This window comes from Syngnathoides biaculeatus, chromosome 2, assembly GCF_019802595.1.
Source record: "Syngnathoides biaculeatus isolate LvHL_M chromosome 2, ASM1980259v1, whole genome shotgun sequence".
In the NCBI taxonomy this organism is placed as follows: Eukaryota; Metazoa; Chordata; class Actinopteri; order Syngnathiformes; family Syngnathidae; genus Syngnathoides; species Syngnathoides biaculeatus.
This window is the reverse complement of record NC_084641.1, coordinates 26,057,296-26,079,356: the sequence shown is the minus strand read 5'-3', so window position 1 is coordinate 26,079,356 and position 22,061 is coordinate 26,057,296. Positions and strand designations below refer to the sequence as shown.

Genomic DNA, 22,061 nt, shown 5'->3' with positions numbered 1-22,061 from the left:
CGATCTCGTGCAACTTCCTCTCGAACACCCACCGTCCTCATGTCCTCCCTCACTAATATCCATCAATCTTTTCTTCGGTCTTCCTCTCGCTCTTTTGCCTGGCAGCTCCATCCTCAGCACCCTTCTACCAACATACTCACTCTCTCGCCTCTGGACATGTCCAAAGCATCGAAGTCTGCTCTCTCTCACCTTGTCTCCAAATCATCCAACTTTGGCTCTGCCTCTAATGAGCTCATTTCTAATCCTATCCAGCCGGCTCACTCCGAGCGAGAGCCTCAACATCTTCATTTCTGCTTCCTGTCATCTCTTCGGTGCCACCGTCTCTAATCCGTACATCATGGCCGGCCTGACCACTGTTTTATAAACTTTGCCCTTCATCCTAGCGGAGACTCTTCTGTCACATAGCACACCAGACACCTTCCGCCAACCGTTCCACCCCGCTTGGACCCATTTCTTCACTTCCTTACCACACTCACCATTGCTCTGGATTGTTGACTCCATGTATTTGACGTCGTCCACCCTCGCCATCTCTTCTCCCTGGAGCACTATACTAATATATACTAAAATATAATATCAAGGAGACTTTTCAGCATTGGGAGCGCTCAGACCGTCACACCGGGATACCCAGGCTTCCCTTCCTCCAGCTCTTCCGGAGGGATCCCCAGGCTTTCCCAGGCCAGTCGTGAGTTATAGTCTCTCCAAAGTGTCCTAGTTCGTCCCCAAGGTCTCTTTCTGGTGGGACCTTCCCGGGACACCTCACCAGATATGCACGTATGTATATATACAGATCTAAGGCGGCACGGTGGATCTGCTGGTAAGGCGTTGGCCTCACAGTCCTGGGGACCCGGGTTCAATCCCGGCCCCACTTGTGTGGAGTTTGCATGTTCTCCTCATGCCTGCGTGGATTTTCTCCGGGCACTCCGGTTTCCTCCCACATCCCAAAAACCTTCATTGGAAGTTCTAAATTGATTGTGAGTGCTGCTGTTTGTCTCGATGTGCCCTGCGATTGGCTGGCAACCAGTTCAAGGTGTAGCCCATTGACAGCTGGGATAGGCCCCAGCACTCCCTGCAACCCTTGTGAGGATAAGCGGCTAAGAAAATGGTTGGATGGAAAGTATATACATATAATGATGCTCAGCTGCACCCTGAAAGCGAAGAACCAACACAGTACTTTTCTTCAGATTTGTGTCATATTCTAAATATTTCAGGATGTAGCTCGCCTCAACTAGTAAGGGGAAAAAACTTAAAGTAATGTGGTCCAAATGTTTTGGTTAAAAAAAAAAAAAAAAAAAAAAGGAAGAAAGCTTTTCCCACGACTGTGATACTTTATTGAAAACTCAAACGAAAAAAAAAAAATCAACTTCTTAATTCCGTTTTCCTTTTATTTCCAATTTACATCAATAAGAAGAGTAACAAAACAAAAACAAGATGGATCATAATAAAATTAATTTAAAAAAAAATGTACACACCCTCACGCACATAGAGACGTCCCACCCTGGTTGTTATTAAGTGACCTGGTTCAGCTTCGGTGTGCGGACGTCTTGAAGTCGCCCCGGTCTCCACCTGTCTTACCCGGCGGCACCCCCCTTTTTTCAGGGCGGAGTGTGAGTGTGTGGTGTGGGGGCTTAGTAGTGGGAATTAGGGATGGCGGGAGGGGGGGGGGGGTCTTTTGGTAACGACTATTACAGAACTCATAGCACCTTCAGAAGAGAGAGCCACCCAAAGCAAAGACAGCCATTGGGATTTGCCTGATCGTAGAAACGTTTTGTCTCCATCGCTACGGTTTCACTTTGTTTTTCCAGCATGAGGTAGCTTCAAACCATCTGGGTGTCTACAAGAAATGGCAAATTTGGGATGAGGAGCCGATTGTGTCTCCCTTCTCTGATGCGCGGCGAAGGGGTACAGGACTTTGGAACGTACACCCCAAATGTAACCTCACTTTTCAAAAAGTGTTGGTGTGCATATAAACACATGTACACACATAATTTGGAAATACACATACAAACCATCCGGTCGCTTATAAACACAGACCTTTACAACATAGAACCGAGGCTTTATAATACACAGTAAAGGTTTTGCTCCTGCTCACGATGGACAGGCGTGGAGTACCTGGATTTTGAGAATATTTTATTGGTCTACACGGATTCAAAAATGCCATATTAGTGTGACAGGAGGGAACAGGGAGGGAGGTGGAGTAGGACTGACAGAGGTTATGCGGCTGTTCTGGAGTGGAAAGGGTCTTGTCGTACTTACAAAGTGAACCCCTCCAGTCCTACCTCATCTCTGCCCATTCAGATGAGACAATAAATAAGTGACATCAAGTCATGTTTCAGTTCTCCACAACTTTTGCTCGGTCCCTCTTCCTCCGGACTCGATCCTGTCAACAGTGGGCCATGGGAAACATGACTGGATCTCAGGAAGCGGGGTTGACAGAGATGTACACTTATTGCCGATGCCCTTCAGTGCTAGCATCCAACCTGGAGAGCACTTCATTGTGAGATCAATTTTTCTTTTAACATTTCCAGTCGTCTTTTATTGTGGAATCGTGTGTAATGTTTCGTGGTTGAGTTTATTTTGTTCCTGTTATTCTGGGGGTGGGGGGGTCAAGGTGATATTCCACTTTTACAAGAAGCAGACTGGGCCTACATCCACACCAAACTCCTGATCTGCTCCTCCGATATCCATAGGAGCAATGTCCACAATGGGCAGACGGGAGGTTTTCTGCGTTTTGTACTCGAAGACGGTTTTGCCCCACCGGCCCGTGTGTTTCTGTCGGCAGAAAATACAGAAACGCGTCAGATTTGATCTCACTTATCCTTTATCAAATACTGTTTTCTGGCATTCGGACTCACCTTGCAGCCATCCTCCAACACGCCGTATGTGAAGCGGCTGTTGCCCTCCGCGCGGATCTCCACGTCGTTGGAGCCCTGCAGCAGCAAAGCCTTCTTCAGGTTCCCTGTGGCCTCATCCATGTAAGCGATGCTATTCTTGCAGTGGTACGTGAGATTCTGGGATGCCTCATTGGAAAGGAGTCGCAAGAAGGTCAACTGAACGCTTGCAGCGTTGGCAGCAGGGCCGTCCTGAGCGTAACTAAACTGTAACCATCCAAGATGGGGAGATGATGAGTAACTTTCCAAAAGCGCTTTTACAGTATGTTAAGCACCTCATGAGGTAGTTTTGTTCAAGTACACTCACGTGGAATCCTCCATTCATGGTCTCTCCGAACCAGATGTGCTTACGATCCTTGCTCTTGCTGGTCCACCAAGACTTCTTTGGTACTTTGGCGATGCTTGGGTAGACGCAGGTCTCGCCGGTCTCCATGTTGCAGAAGACCTTGATGGCATCAGCTATGCTTCCGATGTTGGGGTCAACCCAGTAGTCACCTTGAGACGTGGGAAAATGTGGGCCGTTGATTAATACACGAGTGCCACTGTTACCACGGGTGCACATATCTGAGCTGTTGCTACTTATAATTCCTTATCATCATTTGGGCAGGTATTAGTACTTAGCTCAATGTTAATCTTCCTTAATTATGAGAACAGTAACCATCGATACGATCAGTCTATTTTTATTACCCGTTTCACATATTACGGAACTCCATACCGATGCCAAGAACAAATATGCGGAGCTCCAATATACTGTATAAGATGCTGTGCTTTAAATAGAAATGTTGACTAAAGCTTGAGATCAAATCACATTTTACATTTGTTTAATTAGTCTAGCAAGGCATGAGGAATTCAGTTTTACCGTATTTTCCGCACTATAAGGTGCACCGCATGAAAAGGCGCACCATCAATGAATGGCCTATTTTAAGACTTTTTTTCATATATAAGGCGCACCGCATTATAAGGCGCATAGAATAGACGCTGCAGTAGAGGCTGGGGTTACGTCATGCATCCATTAGTTGGAGCTGCACTAAAGGCTAAAAATTGATCCATATATAAGGCGCACTGGATTATAAGGCGCACTGTCGGCTTTTCAGAAAATTAAAGGCTTTTTGGTGCGCCTTATAGTGCGGAAAATACGTTTTTTTTTTTGTTTGTTTGTTTGGCAGCAAGAATATATCTATCTTTCTATAACTGCCCTAAATTTATTTTTCAATCAAATATACACACCACTCTTCCACTCAGGGTGGCAGAGTTTAAGGTCTCTACAGGAACGAGCGGGGTTCTTCTGGGAGCCGTCGGGGCTACGCAGGTTCTCAATCTGGTTGTTGAGGGACTTGAGTGTGGAATCGACCTCAACGTCGTGCTGTCTCAGGGAGCCGGAGGCCTCATCAGCTCTCATGTACCTCAGTGGATCAGGAGACTTCTCAGTCTGGCCCAAACCAGCGAAGGCAGACATGTCAATGCCAGGGCCTGGGGGGCCAGGAGGACCAGGGGGTCCAGCGTTTCCAGGAGGACCCTAAAGAATGCCAAAAAGAGCAAAGGCTCTAGAAGGGGCAGTACTATCCAAAAATAAATAACCTGAAATGAAATTCATTTCAGTGTCACGCACAGGTGGACCACTTTCTCCAGAGCGTCCACGAGGTCCAGGTGGTCCGATGGGGCCAAGTTGTCCGTTAGATCCATCTTTCCCAGCAGGGCCAGATGGTCCAGGTGGGCCCTAAAAGAAACAGAGTGATAATTTAAAACCTGTGGCCATGACATAAATATAAATAATTCCTAAACTTTGCATATTAAGAATAAAACTTTCCCTGCTAGAATGCCACCCAAAAGTCTGATGAAGTCATCAAAATGTACTTTAAGGTTTTCTCGATTACTGCAAGGACCTCCAGACCCTTTATTATGCACAAAGATAATTTGTGATGACATTTTCCTTCGTTTCTCTTATCATAACCTCTCTACTTCCCTAATCTCCAAGAGCTATCGCAGCTTCTTCTGATCTCAACAGGTTCCGCCTGTCCGTCAGCCTCTTTTCCTTCCGAAGACTAATTACAAAATGCCTCCGCTGCCCATCTTATCACACTGGCGGGTAATTAAAGGCATCGCACTTTGGCGTCCCCATCTTTGTCAAGTGATTGGAGAATTGCGCAGAGACCCTTTAACCCCCATTAGCATCAAATCTTCTCGCTGATACTAACTGCATGAAGGAAAATATGCGACTTGTTTCTTTCCTCTCTTTATTCCCACCTTAGCTCCGCTTGGTCCAGCAGGTCCAGAAGCGCCAGCATCACCAGCGGGACCCTGTTTGAAGAAATAACAGATTAGGCAACAAAGAGAAGACCTATTAAAGATGCTAAACGGCTATGTGTTGCTTACGGGAGGTCCAGGAAGACCTTGCAGACCAGTGAATCCACGGTGACCCTTCTGTCCTCTCTCGCCAGCCTCCCCACTCTCTCCCTTATCTCCACGTGGTCCTTGGGGTCCCTGGAGTACACGAAACGTGTCTCAAAATTCATCAATTCAGGTTGTGCTCAACTAGAATGATCAACTTCAAGCTGAAGTTGTTTTCGAAATTCTGATACTTACAGCCATTCCTCGTGCACCTGCAAGTCCAGGAGGTCCCGCCGGTCCTTGTGCACCCTGACAAGAATGTTTTCTCGTGTTCATGTTCAGCTCGGTGCATTTCTCCATTGCTTATGTCCAATTGGTGCGCCCCAAACTAGCATTTTTAGAAGCCTGCTTAGCGTGTTTGTGTGTTACTCACAGCCTCTCCTCTGTCTCCCTGCTTGCCAAGAGGTCCGACAGGGCCAGGGGCACCGGGGCCACCCGGAGCTCCAGGGGCACCAGCGGGTCCAGTGTTACCTCGCTCTCCCTGCAGGAAGACAAACTCACTGACTCAGTCGCTGCCATCAAGTTTGCCTTTTATTTGATTGGATTTTTTTTCCCACCCAGATTGGGAGAACTTGGACTACTTTCTCTCACCTTGACTCCAACAGATCCATCTCTACCAGGTGGTCCATCTGATCCAGGAGTACCCTGAAACACAGATGTATATTGTTACTCTGTTACGCTGCTCAATTTGTTATTACTGTGTGGTCTTAGTTCAGTGGTTGATATGTCTGTTTGCCCAAGTTTCATTTATTCACCTCTCTTCCTGTCTCTCCAGAAGGTCCAGTAAGTCCAGGAGGTCCTACAGGTCCAGGAGGTCCACGGTCACCACCAGAGCCAGGAGATCCTTGTTTACCAGGTTCACCCTAAACATGAAGCGATTATATAGTTTACAAGTAATCTTTTCCCTTCATTGCGCCCTCAGTGTCCTTGAATTATGGTTTCTCTTTTATGACCTGAGATGATTCCAAAAATTAATTATACTGTATCGATGATTGAAATCCAAGGTCCTATTTTACATGATTGTAATTATAATATAGTGATTGTAATATAGCTAATATTTTATGATTCAATTTCAATGGATGTTGAAACAAGCACTCACAGAAGGTCCAGGAAGACCAGGGAAGCCTCTCTCGCCACGCTGTCCGGGCAAACCAACAATACCACGAGATCCAGCCAAGCCCTGAGGCCCTGAAGGTCCATCGGCACCCTACACGGACAGACAAGATATGCTTCCAGTACAGATCTCCGCCTGGGAATTACAAACAATCAATCTGAAAAGTTGACCCACAGGGGGTCCATCTTCTCCGGGTTCTCCCTTTTCTCCTTGTGCACCGGCGGGTCCCCGAAGACCAGCATCTCCCTGTCTTCCTGGGGCTCCGGCATCACCACGAGCACCCTTTGGCCCGTCTTTGCCAGCAGGTCCAGCAGGTCCAACGGGGCCAGGGTTACCCTACGACCGAGAAAACACCATTGGCCGATGGCGGTCTCGAAGAAATCTTTTGAGTTTTACGATGAAAATAAATGAACCTACATTAGGGCCAGGAGACCCAACTCGACCAGCAGCGCCAGGGAAACCAGTGGCACCCTGTCAAAGACACCAGACCTTTAGACTCGTACTTCAGCCATAACCCAACATAACAATTAAGTGAAATTTGATCATTTCCCATGGGTCGCCAGAAGCGCTCTCAGGGCACAGTTGAATCCGGGCAACCGGCAGTGCCCAGGCCCGTCACTTAATTACATGAGTTCCAGCTCCGTGCTGCTTGGATTGATCACAAAAGCCGGTAAAAAAAATTCGCCTGCTCCTGTAAAGTTTTTTGTTGGTTTACTTACAGGAGCTCCTTGAGCACCACGTGCCCCTTTAGGTCCAGAAACACCAGTTGGACCCTGATAATGAGAAACACCAAATATAAATTACTTGTACTCCACGCACATAGTGATTGGCTTCAATTTGCGATGGAGGCCGAGTACCCACCACTGGTCCGGGTGCTCCTGATGGTCCTTGAGGTCCGGAAGCGCCGGCCTCTCCCTTCTGTCCGCTCTCACCAAGCTCTCCCTTGGCTCCGGGCTGACCATCTGCACCCTGGACGTGTCGCGCAAAGCAGCAACGTTGGCGTATTTGCTCAAGAGGACTCGGGACAAAGGTTCCAGTCCGTCGCGTGTACTTACAGGAGGTCCGGCAAAGCCGGCGGGCCCGGGAGGACCCCCCTCACCGCGGTCACCCTGTGGTCGATTGGAAGAGTCTCAATCAGGGCATGCTTTATTGTATCCAACAGGCATAATGTAAACAGCACTCATCAATATGAATATACTATCATGATGATGATGATAAATACGAATATATGATGATATATGATGACTACTACTATTAATATGATGCTTTGTCCAACTTAGACTAACTAATGCTTTGAAGACGGCCGAGCCATCGCTTATTAGAGTTACAAATGTGACTATACAAATATTGACAGGAACTAAAAGAAATTAGTGAAAATAAATGTTATTGAACAAATATGTTGGTTAAAACAATATTTAATACAAATTTGATTTAAGTCTCTTCCCCTCAGTCCCACGTATACCGTATGCCACATAACACTATATATATATATGATAGACTATTTCGGCCTCAACCCCATTAGGGGTGAATATGAATATTTTTTGTTTATCAATGGGGGGAATTTTTTTTCATACATTAATTGATTATAATTATATATATAATCAATTATAATTCATTAATTAACACAAATGTAATTCGAAAACTGAATATTAGCATGCGCACCTTGCATGGAAAGTTTCTCGAAATATTATCGACCTTTGCTACCTTCGTTGGAATGTTGCAAAAACCATAAGCCTCGTAATATGCTTGCGGTGTACTTACAGGAGCACCACGGACGCCAGGAGCACCAGAAGGTCCCGCAGGTCCAGTTTCACCCTTGATGGAAGAAAAACCGTCAAGCCACTCAGAATAAATAACATACAACTTGGACGGTAGACTGCGGATTGGTCTCGGGCTGTTAAATTTAAATGGAAAGTTCTTTCCCAATAAAGAAGCGGCACTCTTGTTCTTACCTTGGCACCGTTGGGTCCAGCGGGACCAGGAGGACCGATGGGACCAGTCAAACCCTGAGAAGGATCACAGCAGTGTTACAGAAGTTGCTAGGAGAGATGGGAAAAAATTAATAAGGACAACTCCACTGTGGACTCACTCTAGAACCGTCTTTTCCAGGAGCGCCTTCAGGTCCCTTAGCCCCATTATCACCCTGTTGGTTGAAGACAAAGCAAATAATTATTCATTATCGATATTCATGATAAGGTAAAAATACACGTCTTTTTGAGCAAGATGTAATCGGCCACGCACTCTGTCTCCTTTGGCTCCTGGGATGCCGCCGGCTCCTCTCTCTCCAGGCATACCCTGCAGGCCGGGGGGTCCCTGGGGTCCAGCAGCTCCAGCAGGTCCAATGGCTCCCTGAATGACAATTATGTCACTTGTTAGTCCAGTCGCGCAATGGCTAGTGGAACAAAATGTAAAATCGCTTGGACATCTGTCTTTTGTTTGAGGTTCAGGACAAGTTTGGTGCTGGTATCGGGTAGAATCCGCGCATCTTCAAAACCAACACTTTTCAGGAAACCCATGTTTAGTTTCAATTTCAACACTTAGCACTGGTCAATCATTTGTAAATAATAATAATAACGGGCCCTTCAGGCATGATGGTTATAGCACGTCAGCCTCGCAGATCTGAGGACTACGTTCAAATCCGACCTTGCCTGTGTGGGTTTTCTGCCACATCCCCAAAACATGCATGGTAGGTTCATTGAAGATTAAATTGCTCATAGGTGTGAATGTGGGAGCGAATGGTTTTTTTTATTTATTTTTATGTTTGCATGTGTCCTGTGTTTGGCTGGCAACCAGTTCAGAGCGTTTCCCGCCTCTCACCCAGGATTGGGATTGGCTCCAGCAACCTCGCGACCCAAGTCAAGATAAGTGGCGCAGAACATGAATGAATTCATTAATAACGTGCCCATGTGGGGACTGACCAATAGTATGTCATGTCGTTATCCAAGCTTATCCTCACAAGGGTCGTGGGAAAGCTGGTGCTTATCCCAGCTAGCTTTGTACGAAAGGCGGACTACACCCTGAACTGGTCGCCAGTCAGTCGCAGGGCAGATACCACCATTGACACCATCACTGTGCGGGAATCGATCCCCAGCTGCCCGCACCAAAGGCAGGCGGGTGTACCACTACACCATCAGTGACTCTTTCTTCCAATAGTATGTATTTCTTGAAAATAATGTGCACTCGATTTTGAACATTGGAGGTTTTGGCCCGATGACAGCGGGTTTTGTTAGTTTTTCATAATTGTTTTAACCAGTCCTCTTCAGCTGCATGGTCATGAAGAATGGTGAATATGTCTGCCTTTTGTATTGTAGTTTGGAATACTCCCCGTGCTTACGTTTGAATTTTCTTAATTATTCTGTTTATTTTCTCTTCTGGTGTTCTATGAGATAGAGAGTCTCCGCGAGGATGAAAGGCAAAGTCTATAAAACAGTGGTGAGGCCGGCCATGGTGTATGGATTGGAGACGGTGGCTCTGGAGAAACAACAGGAAGCAGAACTGGAGGTAGCAGAAATGAAGAAGTTCAGGTTCTCGTTTGGTGGTAATAGGATGGATAGGACTAGAAATGAGCTCACTAGAGGGACAGCCAACGTTGGATATTTTGGAGACAAGGTCAGAGAGAGCAGACTTCGATGGTTTGGACACCTCCAGAGGCGAGAAAACGAGTATATTAGTAGAAGGGTGCTGAGGATGGAGCCGCTGGGCAAAAGAGCGAGAGGAAGACCAAAGAAAAGGTTGATGGATCTTGTGAGGGAGGACATGAGGTGAGTGGCTGTTATAGAGAGGAAGACGCATGAGATAGGCTTAGATGGAAAAAGATGACACGTTGTCGCGACCCCTAACGGGACAAGCCGAAAGGAAAAGAAGAAGATTCTGATGTTTATTGAAAATGCAGTGGGACAGACAGAGGCACAGAATGGACAAGGAGAAGTAGGGGTGCTCGTCACAAAAAAAAAAAAAAAAAAACAATAGAGGGTCTAGAGATTTGACTACAAGCAATGTTATAAAGGTGAGGACATCCAAGAATTAACCAATGGGACAAAAGGGCAGGACAGCCCCAGGAGTCAAGCCAAGAGCCAAATCTGAACATCCACCACCCAGCCCAACTATTGTATGGTTACCAAGTTTTCGACTGGCAAGAATGATCCCCTGTACCATGAACATGCGGTGGGTCATGCATTAAAACTTGAGAGAATGGAGGGTGTGTGGCGGTTTTCATAATTTATCAACAGTGCAAGTTGAGGAGTCCGACGAAAAGAAAAGTATTTAGTTTCTCACTGACCTTGGGTCCATCACTTCCAGGTGTTCCGGGAAGTCCACGAGGTCCTTGAAGACCCTGAGGACCAGCACCACCTCTCTCACCAGGGAAACCACGTTCACCCTGTTAGGGAACAGGTACACTGAATTAATGTTATGTACCTTCTTCGTGACCTTAACATGAAACATTTCTCCATACACGTTCGCTTCTAAATCACAGAAAAGCAATATGGCAACTCACTCTGGGTCCAACAGCACCGGGAGCTCCACCCTCTCCTGGAACACCCTGCAGAGAGAAACGGAAAACAGGTTCGTTCCGGTTGGAGGAATCATTTTAAAATGGAACGCCGGGTAACTTTTCTGTATGACTTCATTAGCATTAGCATGAAAAACCATGACTGGTGGTGTGTTCGGGAAAATCCGAACTCAGTCCAAGAATGCAGTACAGAAAGAAAGTACGGTGAGAATCATTCTTGAATTCCTGTTCAACTTCAAATTCTCTACTTCAGCTGCCATCTTTGACAAGACCACCTCATTCTGGCATCATACAATTTCATCCAAAGAGCAAGGTTGGAGATCCCCGACTGAAAAAAGCATTCACCTGGTCTCCAGGTTTTCCAGCCTCCCCAGGGGAACCAGTTGGTCCAGGCAGACCCTGTCGGGCAAAAAGAGAGTTGGGAAGTTATTGAGTGACTTCTTTGTGTTTAGACGTCGTCACAAGTTTGAAAACACACGACTTCACGGGAGAATTCTCATAAACTAAGATTTTCCGCCAGTCCTGGTTTTGATCGACTAGTCCTTTTCTCGTCTACCCCTGTGCTTGCTTTCAAGGATCCTATTTTGAAATATTTTATTCTCGATCTACAAGTGTAAATCTCTTAACAGTGCAGCCCTCCATTTGTAGAATAATAACCACACTTCATCTTTCATACTTTTACATCGTGTGGGTCCTCAACGTGATTGCGGACTTTGGTGAAGGAAATTACCTGGAAACCAGAAGGTCCGGGCTGACCTTGTTCTCCTCTCTCTCCGGCAGGTCCCTGAGATAGAAGTAAATAATAATAACGATGACAGTAGAGAAATAATAGTGTGGAGTAGATGCGCAATCTGGCGGAGTGGCGGAGAATGAAGGACTTACAGCGGGGCCCGGTGGTCCGGCAGATCCAGTCTCACCGTCTTTTCCAGGCAGGCCCTGTTCAGAAAGGAAGACTTGGCTCAGCATTTTGATAAAACATGTGTCAATAAACCCACGCATGGGCGGAAAGGAGAAGAATAGATTAGGAACGGAGAAAGGACACTTACTCTCAGACCAGTGCGACCCAGAAGACCTTTCTCTCCGGGCTTTCCGGGCTCACCCTGTTGAGCGCAAAACAGTCAGCGAGAGAAACACGACGAATGATTTCGTCATGACGAAAGATGAAACCAGTTCCGATATTTCCATCTCCGGCCTGGCAAACTTACATTGGCTCCTTTTGGTCCAGGGAATCCCATCACCCCCGGCTGTCCACGGGCTCCCTGAGGGCCAGGGGGGCCGGGGCGGCCGTCCTCGCCAGCGGCGCCCTGTCGTCAACCAAAGACACAAAACTGAACGGTGTCGTCGTGTTACTTGATTTACTTGCCAACATTTATTCAAAAATCATTAGCCCAAAAGACAATTTCCCAAGTCATTTTTAACTTACGGTCACAACATTATTAAAATATCGACGTGATTGCCAAAAATTGTGTCTGAGTAGTTCTCAGTCATCCAGGTCTTGGTACTCTGGTACATTTAATTGCGTCAACTGAATTCTTCTTGTTTGTAGTTCGTCGTACTAATGCTAATCATCGTTGTTACAGGAATATGTTATTGTTATGAAAAAGCCCATGTTTTTTTTAATCATTAAATATTAGATGAACTGTCTTACAGTCACATCAAATTGTATGCTATGTACTATAGTCCAATACACTACGGAGAATTCCATCCATCCATTTTCCTTGCCGCTTATCCTCACAAGGGTCGCGGGGAGTGCTGGAGCCTATCGCAGCTGTCAACCTGAACTGGTCGCCAGCCAATCGCAAGGCACATGGAGACAAACAGCTGCACTCACAATCACACCTAGGGGCAATTTTAGAGTGTCCAATTAATGTTGCCTGTTTTCGGGATGTGGGAGGAAACCGGAGTCCCCGGGGAAAATCCACATAGGTACGGGGAGAACATGCAAACTCCACACAGGCGGGTCCGGGATCGAACCCGGGACCTCAGAACTGCGAGGCCAACGCTTTTCCAGCCGAGGCCCCATTGTGCCTCCACTATGCAGAATTAAACATATAAATATGGTTGGTGGATAAGAAAGTGTATTGGATGTCATGGAAGGACTATATTAAAATTGTCAAATATTGCTGATATATTGATGAATTGAAAAGCTCAGAACGGATCAATTTATACTTCTTCCCACGCTTTTTTTCCCCCCTGTGTACTGTATGTGGGTCATTTATTACCAATAATTGGCTTGACGATTCTCTTTTGTTGTTCTCACCGCTGCTTTGTTTGTTTTTGTCTTTTTTCAAAACGTTTACTTCTGCTAACCGTTGTTATTGTTATACATATACATGTTCAAAATAAACACATAAAATCGTTTTTCTTCCATCCGTCCATTTTCCAAGTTCAAATATGACTTCAGGAACTATGCTAACCAGCTAATGCTATTTAACGAATTATAGGCAGCAGGATGATTCTAGCCGGTCCGCCATGATTTATTTCCCCATATTCTGTATTTATATTTGCTCAAAGGCACCTCGAGACTCGCCAGGAAGCAGGCTAGCATCTCTCCAGCAACTTGTTGCCATTTTTTTTTTTTTTTTTTACATTGTATCACAAGCAGGACTTTGAACCATGACGCTCAACTGAGAAAGTATTGTAAAATTTCTCTATATTGTTATGTTCAAATTCTGAAACGAGGACTTTACTGCAAAAGTTGCCTTTTAACTGATCAGCTTTTGTTGACTTTGTGATGGTGTGATAGCCCCAAATACCGGCACATTATTATCATTAATAATACTGTATTGGGCGGCACGGTGGAGCAGCTGGTAAAGTGTCGGCCTCACAATTCTGGGGACTCTGGTTCAATCCCGGCCCTCCCTGTGTGGAGTTTGCGTGTTCTCCCCGTGCCTGTGTGGATTTTCTTCGGGCACTCTGGATTCTTCCCGCATCAATTGCACACTCTAAATTGCCCCTAGGTGTGGTTGTTTCAATGTGCCCTGCAATTGGCTGGCGACCAGTTCAGAGTGTACCCTGTCTCCTGCCCGATGACAGCTGGGATAGGCTTCAGCACTCTTGCGAACCTTGTGAGGATAAGCGGTGAAGAAAATGGATGGATGGCTCGATGGAAATACTGTATTGTAATTCCAAAAGGAGTTAAAAAAATACAAGGGAGAAAAAAGTGGGGCTTGAAAGAGTACTCACGGATGGTCCAACTTTTCCCTGAGGACCGGTATCTCCAGGACGGCCAGTAAGACCCTGTGAAAGACAAAACGATTCTTAAGACCCTAAAAGAAGTGAGGAAAAAAATGGAGATTCCTGCTCCTCTCATTTGAAGTGATGACGTGAGGCGGCACTCACTCTTGCTCCGGGAAGACCAGACTCTCCTGTACGTCCTGGGTCCCCTGTTGCACCTTTAGGCCCAGCAGCACCAGGTACACCACGGTCACCTGGGGCACCCTGAAGAACAGCAAGACTCCAAAGTCACTTACGCTTGTTTGCAACCTTGCTGATTCCAACCATTGTTTTCAGAGGTGTGGTCTTCTGAGCTTCAAGAAATTTGGATTTTGAACGCAAGCGAAGGACCCACCTTAGCGCCAGCAAGACCATCCTGACCCGGGAAACCACGGTTGCCAGGAGCTCCCTGTGAGGATTAGTAGAAACGTAATCAGAATGAGTATAACATAAACACATCTGATTGAATATGTTCCTTTTTGAAGCCGGGTTGCTAAATAGAGGGGAATCTCTTACTCTCTCTCCGGGTGGTCCAAGTGGTCCAGCAGCTCCGGGCTCTCCTCGAGCACCCCTCTTTCCTTCCTCACCAGATGGGCCGGGTGGACCTAGGGGACCAGCAGGCCCCTGGAAACATCAGGTTATATCTGTTGAGCATCGCGATAATTGAATACTAAATTACGTTGCAATGTTGAGCACTTACAAGCTCTCCCTTGGGTCCAGCTTCACCTTTGAATCCAGGAAGACCAGGGTCACCCTAAACCAGACATGAAAATCAAAACGGGTTGAGTCTTTGTCAACAACATTCATAGCTTTACGGATCAGTCTCAAGTGACTCACGGACTGTCCTTTGGGTCCCAGCGGGCCCGTTGCCCCTTGTGGTCCAGGTGGCCCACGCGGGCCAGGGAAGCCAGGGGCACCGGCAATACCAGGACCACCCTTAAAAGTAAGATAGGACACACCAAAAGTCAGAATCGAGACAAACAATGCATGCTCCGTATTCAGCCGTGTGCGCACATAGGCCCCAAGTGGTGCTCAAGCACCTGCCCTCATGCATTGTGTCATCAATTCCACCTTAAGTGTTTTTTTTATATATCTGAGAGTGAACTTACAGCAGATCCTTTTGCTCCAGGGATGCCATCAGTTCCGGGGTTACCCTGTTCCACGGGGATGAACGAGAAATGTTACAAGAAGATCTCGAGGACAGTCGGAGTTACTGCTGCAGTTGACAGTAGCCACGAACCGATGCTCCGGCAGGTCCGGGAGATCCTGGCGTACCGGCCTCTCCGCGGGGGCCCTGTTGGCCTTCGGCTCCACGGGCTCCAGTAGGACCGGCTTCACCCTGGCAGGACACAATAATAACATTTGTAGCTCCACAATGAGACATTACCAAGTTGTGCTTTTCGTTTGTTTTGTTGGTTTTAACCATAAAATCTAGTGGCGTTCCGTACACACCTTTGCTCCTGGGGATCCTGGGAAGCCGGGAGCCCCAGCAGGACCAACAGGCCCCTGCAGACACAAGAACAGCCTTCGGGTCAGTGCTATTTTAAGCACTTTAAATGGTGGAGGAGCTCAAGCCAGTGAAATAATGAGATATTTTTGAAATGACACAACTTACAGGTGGACCAGCAGGACCAGGCAAGCCATCATTTCCACGGGCACCCTGCGGAGTTGGGACCGGAAAGTCAGGGACGAGACAGGACAGCGTTCGAACGACGCGAAGCAGAGATGAAAACTCACTGCGGCTCCAGCAGCGCCGGTGCGTCCCCTCTCGCCAGGCAGACCACGCGGGCCCTGTAACGACAGACAATCAGCTCGGAACCTGCAGCCGCACTACGAACTTCAAAATAAAGCGATGGCCGTTACAAGCACTCACCATCGGTCCGGGGGCGCCGTTCTCTCCAGAAGCTCCAGCCTCACCCTGTCGCAAAGAAACGAGAGGGCATAAGACTGGCACGCAAGCGGAGGCGGGGGCAAAAGGCTGAATATTGTTTTGCAAGCGTGGCACCAGCTCACCTTTGCTCCCGCAGCACCGTTCTCCCCCTTCGCTCCGTCCAGACCGGGATGGCCCTGCAAGGCGACAGTGACGAGAGTGGTTGGGCCACATTGCGCTATCGTTACATTTCCAGTGGGAAGGGGACGCTTACTCTGTGTCCTTTGATTCCAGGAAGGCCAGGTGTCCCGGGAAATCCACGAGCTCCCTGAAATGAACGCACAAAGAGAGCGAAGGGATGAAGTTCAGATCCCTCCTCGCATGAGATCATCAAGTCATTCCACTTCTCCTCTAACCTGAGGTCCAGCAGGTCCGCGCTCACCAGCTTTGCCAGGTTTGCCAGCCTCGCCCTAAATTGACCCAAGAACAAGAACGTTAGCATGTTTCTGAAGTGACCCCCTGTCGCAAAGAAATATTTAACAGAACATTTCAAAATCCTTACATCACTTCCTGGTTTTCCAGAAGGTCCAGGTGGTCCTCGGGGTCCCATCGCTCCCTATTATAAAGCAAACGGTCATTGAGGAAAAATCCGCCAAAATAACGTTAATATGCAGCCGTGCTCTCGTAATAATGAAGAAATAACATTTCGTGGTGTTATTTCATGGAAATTATGAGCGATATATTCATTCACATTCGTTGCGGGATAAAACTCACAGCTGGACCGGCCTCTCCGGACTCCCCGGGGGCACCCTGGAAGCCTTGTGGCCCCTGCGCAAACAATAACACATTCGTTAGCAAATCTATAAGCTTCTTTATAAATAAATTGTAATGATTTTTTGTTTTTGCTGTTCTTTGCATTTTGCGCCGTGTGCACACACTTACAGGGGCTCCGCTAGGTCCGGGGGGACCGCGAGGACCCATTGGACCCTGCAAGAGAAACAATATCACGGTTATATTAGGAGAAATTATTTCTCAAGCACCATATTTCTGCAATACGATTCGTTGTGAGGCTCCAAAAAACAGGCGCTATTTTTTTTTACCACAAGAGGGCAGCATTGCAAACATTTGGCTCCAGCGAATAAACACAGCACATACCATCGGTCCCTGCATCACACCCATCTGAGCACCTCCCGCCTTCTCATCAAAACCTGTAGACATCTGTGCAGCAAAGTTCTAAAAAAAAAAATAATAATAAAGATTCGGTTTGTTCTACAATCAAGGTACTGTTCGGCGTATAGCGAACGACGGCTTTATTTCAGGTAATACCTACGTTGAGGTGAACATAAAGCACGCTTTGAAAAATTGTGACCCACAGATTGCAGACTCACCCCTCCAAGGCCTGGGACTCCAGGCGGGCCAGGTGGGCCAGCGGGTCCGGGGTTTCCGGGAGTGCCGGGCTCGCCGTCCCTTCCACGAGGTCCAGCATTTCCCTAAAGGCCGGGGTAAAAAAAAAATGGCCTTTGAGCGACACGTCACTGGAATGACTAATAAGGATGAAAAAGCAAAACATGATCACGGGAGTCCACCCATCGGTTATTTTGAAATATTTCCACTTGAAAAAAAAAAAGTATTCAAATCTAGTCTTGCTAATGTATGTTGTTGTGGTCTCCAACCTTGTCACCCTTTGCACCGGCTGGTCCACGTACTCCCTGGTCACCTGGTGGGCCCTGCCAGAGCAGAAAAAAAAGTTCTTCAACCCAGCAGCATCCCGAGTGCGGCTGTCGCCTGCTCAAAGTGGCCAAACGGTGTCGAAAAGATCCTGAACTTTACCATGGGGCCTGCTGGTCCTCTTGGTCCGACTACCTGCAGGTGGGGGGGGGAGACAATGTGGTACTGTAGTTGTGGCGTCCATGGTGAAAAATTTCATTTGACAGGCCGGGTTTGGCGGAAAACAACACTTTTGCTTGACCTCCGTTTGAACTGGCTTGATTCACCTGACGTGTGCCCTGATTTCGAAGCTGCTGAGACCATCTAAGAGGATTTGATGTGGTTCGTTGTGTCCCAGGAATGTAAGGATTTCGCTCATTTAAAGAAAGTCTGACAAGCCACCCGCGTCGACAGCCCATCATGACCGTAAGCCTCTTTAACGGGGAATCAATTTACCTTTTATGTGGAATTTTTATTTCCAAAAATGAAATAAAATGGCAGTAAATTTAAAAAAAAAAAAGTCGGGCAAATAATTGAGGGCATAATCAGGCAACTGCCAGTCAGAGGCAAGCAATCCGATTCAGCCGACTGCGGATGACAAAGTGCATTTCGACCGCAACGCGGCGCGACTTGACTTACATCTGCAATATCGCCTGGTTCACCTTTCTGACCCTGTTTTGATTTTTAAAAAAAAAAAAAAAAAAAAGAGAACGTTAGGAGGCTATAATTCAGTTTCGGAGCAACAAGAACGCTCGACAAATTCGCTTTCACGGCGCCTCACCCTGGTGCCGATCGTCTCTGATGTCGTCGAGGAGACGGGTGGTGGGAGAGAAAGAAGGACACATTTAAAAGCGTTTCGTGACATTTTGGGGATTTTTTTTTTTTTTAAATCTACCGTTGAGTTTAAGGAGAGAAGAAATGATCAAATGTGTTGATTCATTGGTGACCAAAACCCACAGGCCAACCCATCTTGGTTAGTGTAATGCGGAGGGAGCTGAAGCAAATGCAAGCATGGGAGGATGATGATGATGATGAAGAGCATCATTTAATACCAAACATCAAAGCAGTCAAAATTTCTTTTTGCATATTCAGAGAAATCAGGTTAGAAGAAAAAGTTTATGGTGGAGTTTTGCTCCTTTTATAAAAACGACAATATACGCATGAGCCAATAGATGGCAGCATTTCATATGAGAGTGCTTTTGGAATTCACGATCTTCTATCCTTGTGAGGTTTCTATTCGAATCTGGACCAAATGCATCGTGGTTTTCACACCGAGTCCAATAACCCGGCCGTGATAAATGCAGACACCTTTGCAATTACTCGTTTCGAGGTTAGTCTGGATTTGAAGCACGGATTCTGGAAAACAAGCGAAAAGGTTTGAAAGAGTTCCGAGCTGATGCGAGAGGCGATCATGCGGCCAGGTCGGACCATGCGGCGGCCCCCATTCCCCCAGAGCGTTAGAGTAATTTATTTATGGCGACGTGAATAAATAAATTACAACCAATGAGGGCACTGGTATCAGCGGGGCACACGGGGCAGCACTCTCCAGATGGGATGACTGGGTCGGCACACTCCTTCATCTCCTCGCAGATTATCTCATCACACAGAACCGCTCCGCCGTCACACACACAGATTCGACACGGCTCTGGCTTCCACACATCCTTATCGCGAAACAGCCGGCTGTCCTGGGCGCAGCCACCTCCCTCGTCTGCGGCGCGTGGCACGGGGGGGGGGTTGGCCGGGCAAGGAGACAGTTGCGCAGAAAGTTAGGAAAAGTTCAGGAATTTAGCCGAGCGCAATTGACGTTTGGAAACTGTTTGCGAAAAGGAGGAGCCGGCAGGCGCGACATCGGGGGTGAGACGGAGAACTTGTGGAGTGTACGTCGCAGGTGTGGAAACCCTCGCAAAGTGCGCATCTTTCAAAATATAAAAAACCCGCAGAGATTCGTCGGGGTGATCGACGCTGCCCACGAAACCGTAAACGCAGAACTTTGAAATCTACATCACAAACTTACAAAAGTCTTAAATAATTGCAGCTAAGATGAATTTATCCTTTTTTTGTTTGTTTTTTTTTTTGGAATCGCTGACTATAGTTCATCTGTTGGGCCTGTGCTGCTCCGATGAATGAAAGCCTCTTACAGGAACACTGTGTCCAATTGACGAGCCGCTGCCTTGGGTAAACAGGGGGTGTCCCAAAATTCTCCATCTGGACCACGTCGTGGCGTCGAGGGACAGTACAAACACTCCGGCGGCTGAAGAAAGGCCAATTTGTTTGTCCGGCCAACTGCTAACTGCCGCTGTTTGCTTTTTTTGCGGTATTTGAGGCGTTGATGCTCAGGACAAACATCGCCATCCACTTCACAGCTAAGCGTCTGAATGAATAAAAAATAAATCATGTTGCGATAAACCGACTCCGTTCATAAGCGCCGCTGACTTCCTGCCGGCGTTTGCGGCTCCTTAGACGGAGGTCACGCACGGCCTGACCCTGTCACTTCGCATCACGACGATGCTTTTTGCTTTTGCGGCGATGACCGGGTCTCCAATTACTTACATAATCATCCCACCCTGCCGTGACCTTTGAACTGAGCATACAGGTGTCCCTGCTGAGGGAAACGACAGAATGGGAAACAAGTGTAAACGACGCAGCGAAATTTTGCCTTGGGAACCAGAATCGGTCCTGGGTTCGGTGTTTTGACGGCTTCTCAAAGCGACACCGCCCCGAGCTACTTCGCCAATCGTCAAGTAGGTTTACGTTTTAATGGGCATTTTTTTTTTTTTTTTTTTTAATCGTTCATTTGTGCGGGGATGGCAACACTGATTTGGATCTTGAGCTGAAGAATTTTGGGGAGAAAAAAAAACTCTCTGTACAGTCAGTCCCAGGTGAGTACAAATGAGTACTTTGTTCACCTGGTCCACCATCCCACAAAGACCGGTCTTGACATCCTCATCAAGTCTACAGAGGACGCACTGGAATACTTAGAATAGCGTCTTCTTACTTCACCCCCCCCCCCCAAAGAACACCACTGCATTTAAAATACTACTCCAGACTTGAATAGTCTGGCAAATCTTTGGCAAATATCGGTCGTGTTTAATATTTTGATCTGCAAAAGAAAAAAGGAATTCAAGAGAAGAAGAGAGAAAAGTCGACTACTCACGGTCATCCTCTTCCTGACACCTGACCGCAGCCAGTAAAACAAGTTGGGACGCTACAAGTAGCAGAACAGTCCTTGAATCCACAAAGCCGAACATGTCTAAATATTAGACATGCGACAGCTCGGGTGACGTGTGAAGGGACGGACGAGGCGTTCGGTCAGTTCTGTGTAAAATGCGTGTTCCCAGAGACCGAAGGCACCATGCAGTCAAACCCTCCAAAGACTGAAGTGGAATCCAACGCGGGGCCCCAGCCGGCACTCTGCACCCACCGCGTCAGGGCGAGCACCGCGGTTTTATGTCCGCTGCGTCTTGCGTGGATCTTCGTATATTCCAAAATGCCAGTCCTTCCCCCAGACCCCCCGTCGAGCTGAAACCTGAACCTCACATGCCCTCCCCTCAATCCGGTACCACATACTCTCCCAGGGATTTTTTTTTTTTTTTTTTTTTAAACCTTCCTCCCTTGACCCGTTCGGTCTGGCCAAGTGATGCGCCTTCACTTTCTTTCGGAAAGCCGAGCTTGCAGGATTCTAGTGTTTTTTTGTTTTTGTTTTTTTAGTGATATCAACTCAAATAGAATAATTTATAACTTCTGGGCCATTCTCACGATATTTGGAAGAATATTTCCTGATTACTTAACAACAGACCTTATTTGTAACATCCATACCGTCACGCCACACTGATTGCTCGGCGTTTTCTCCTTCCATCTTCAAATCCATTTGTATCATGCTAATATTGTCCAAATGAAAATGTCTTTGCTAACTCGTTAGCACTGACTGAGCAAATAAAAATGGCTGAAATTGCAAATGAACACTTGTTGCGTAAACCAATAGGTTACCTTTCCAAATCCCCAACCGGAGAAAATTCCCAAGTTTCTGAAAGAATGAAAGGCCGAGAGCCCGATAAACTCGCGCTGGGTCAGCAGGGTTGTTTTGTCCCGGTCTAGTCGGCGGATTACAGATTAAACGGTTGGGTATTAGACAACTTTTATGCGTTCAACTGGTCTGTGGGCATCGCAACGGGGTTGCGTTCGCAGCGCAGCCCGACGTTCCGGGACATTGCCGTGTTTGGACAGAGGCAATTAACGGGAAGTTGTGATGACGAGGGAAACATTCTATCAGTTCTATGAAGGCTTACCCGCATATTTCGTGTATATTTTGGGAAAAGAGCAGCTGGTTCATTTTATATAACAATTGCATCGGTTGCATGAATTTGGAGT

At 47.0% G+C, this 22,061-nt stretch overlaps 1 protein-coding gene and 2 long non-coding RNA genes across 3 annotated transcripts; 2 read left to right on the top strand and 1 right to left on the bottom strand.

Moving 5' to 3' along the window:
• Positions 1 to 1,407: 1,407 nt before the first annotated feature.
• On the bottom strand, positions 1,408 to 20,941 carry col2a1a (collagen, type II, alpha 1a). Its single transcript, XM_061843604.1, has 54 exons — positions 20,848 to 20,941; positions 19,207 to 19,401; positions 18,475 to 18,491; positions 18,333 to 18,365; positions 17,817 to 17,849; positions 17,660 to 17,713; positions 17,375 to 17,476; positions 17,142 to 17,219; positions 16,929 to 16,973; positions 16,761 to 16,814; positions 16,549 to 16,602; positions 16,403 to 16,456; positions 16,261 to 16,314; positions 16,130 to 16,183; positions 15,990 to 16,034; positions 15,854 to 15,907; positions 15,732 to 15,776; positions 15,569 to 15,622; positions 15,357 to 15,455; positions 15,226 to 15,270; positions 14,954 to 15,052; positions 14,817 to 14,870; positions 14,633 to 14,740; positions 14,472 to 14,525; positions 14,243 to 14,341; positions 14,087 to 14,140; positions 12,106 to 12,204; positions 11,947 to 12,000; positions 11,783 to 11,836; positions 11,631 to 11,684; positions 11,246 to 11,299; positions 10,886 to 10,930; positions 10,670 to 10,768; positions 8,632 to 8,739; positions 8,480 to 8,533; positions 8,343 to 8,396; positions 8,152 to 8,205; positions 7,446 to 7,499; positions 7,252 to 7,359; positions 7,110 to 7,163; positions 6,808 to 6,861; positions 6,565 to 6,726; positions 6,376 to 6,483; positions 6,032 to 6,139; positions 5,868 to 5,921; positions 5,650 to 5,757; positions 5,472 to 5,525; positions 5,262 to 5,369; positions 5,133 to 5,186; positions 4,498 to 4,605; positions 4,116 to 4,404; positions 3,196 to 3,383; positions 2,853 to 3,095; positions 1,408 to 2,769 (listed from the first exon to the last, which is right to left on the bottom strand). Exons 1-54 carry the CDS (start codon positions 20,939 to 20,941, stop codon positions 2,623 to 2,625), a joined length of 4,461 nt encoding a protein of 1,486 aa, XP_061699588.1. The 3' UTR covers positions 1,408 to 2,622.
• Positions 10,648 to 15,356, top strand: LOC133513156 (uncharacterized). Its single transcript, XR_009798407.1, has 3 exons — positions 10,648 to 10,782; positions 10,865 to 10,953; positions 15,246 to 15,356. It is a non-coding gene; the product is annotated as an uncharacterized LOC133513156 (long non-coding RNA).
• LOC133513161 (uncharacterized) lies at positions 16,043 to 17,661 on the top strand. The gene is made up of 3 exons (XR_009798408.1): positions 16,043 to 16,208; positions 16,281 to 16,440; positions 17,362 to 17,661. It is a non-coding gene; the product is annotated as an uncharacterized LOC133513161 (long non-coding RNA).
• Positions 20,942 to 22,061: the final 1,120 nt, after the last annotated feature.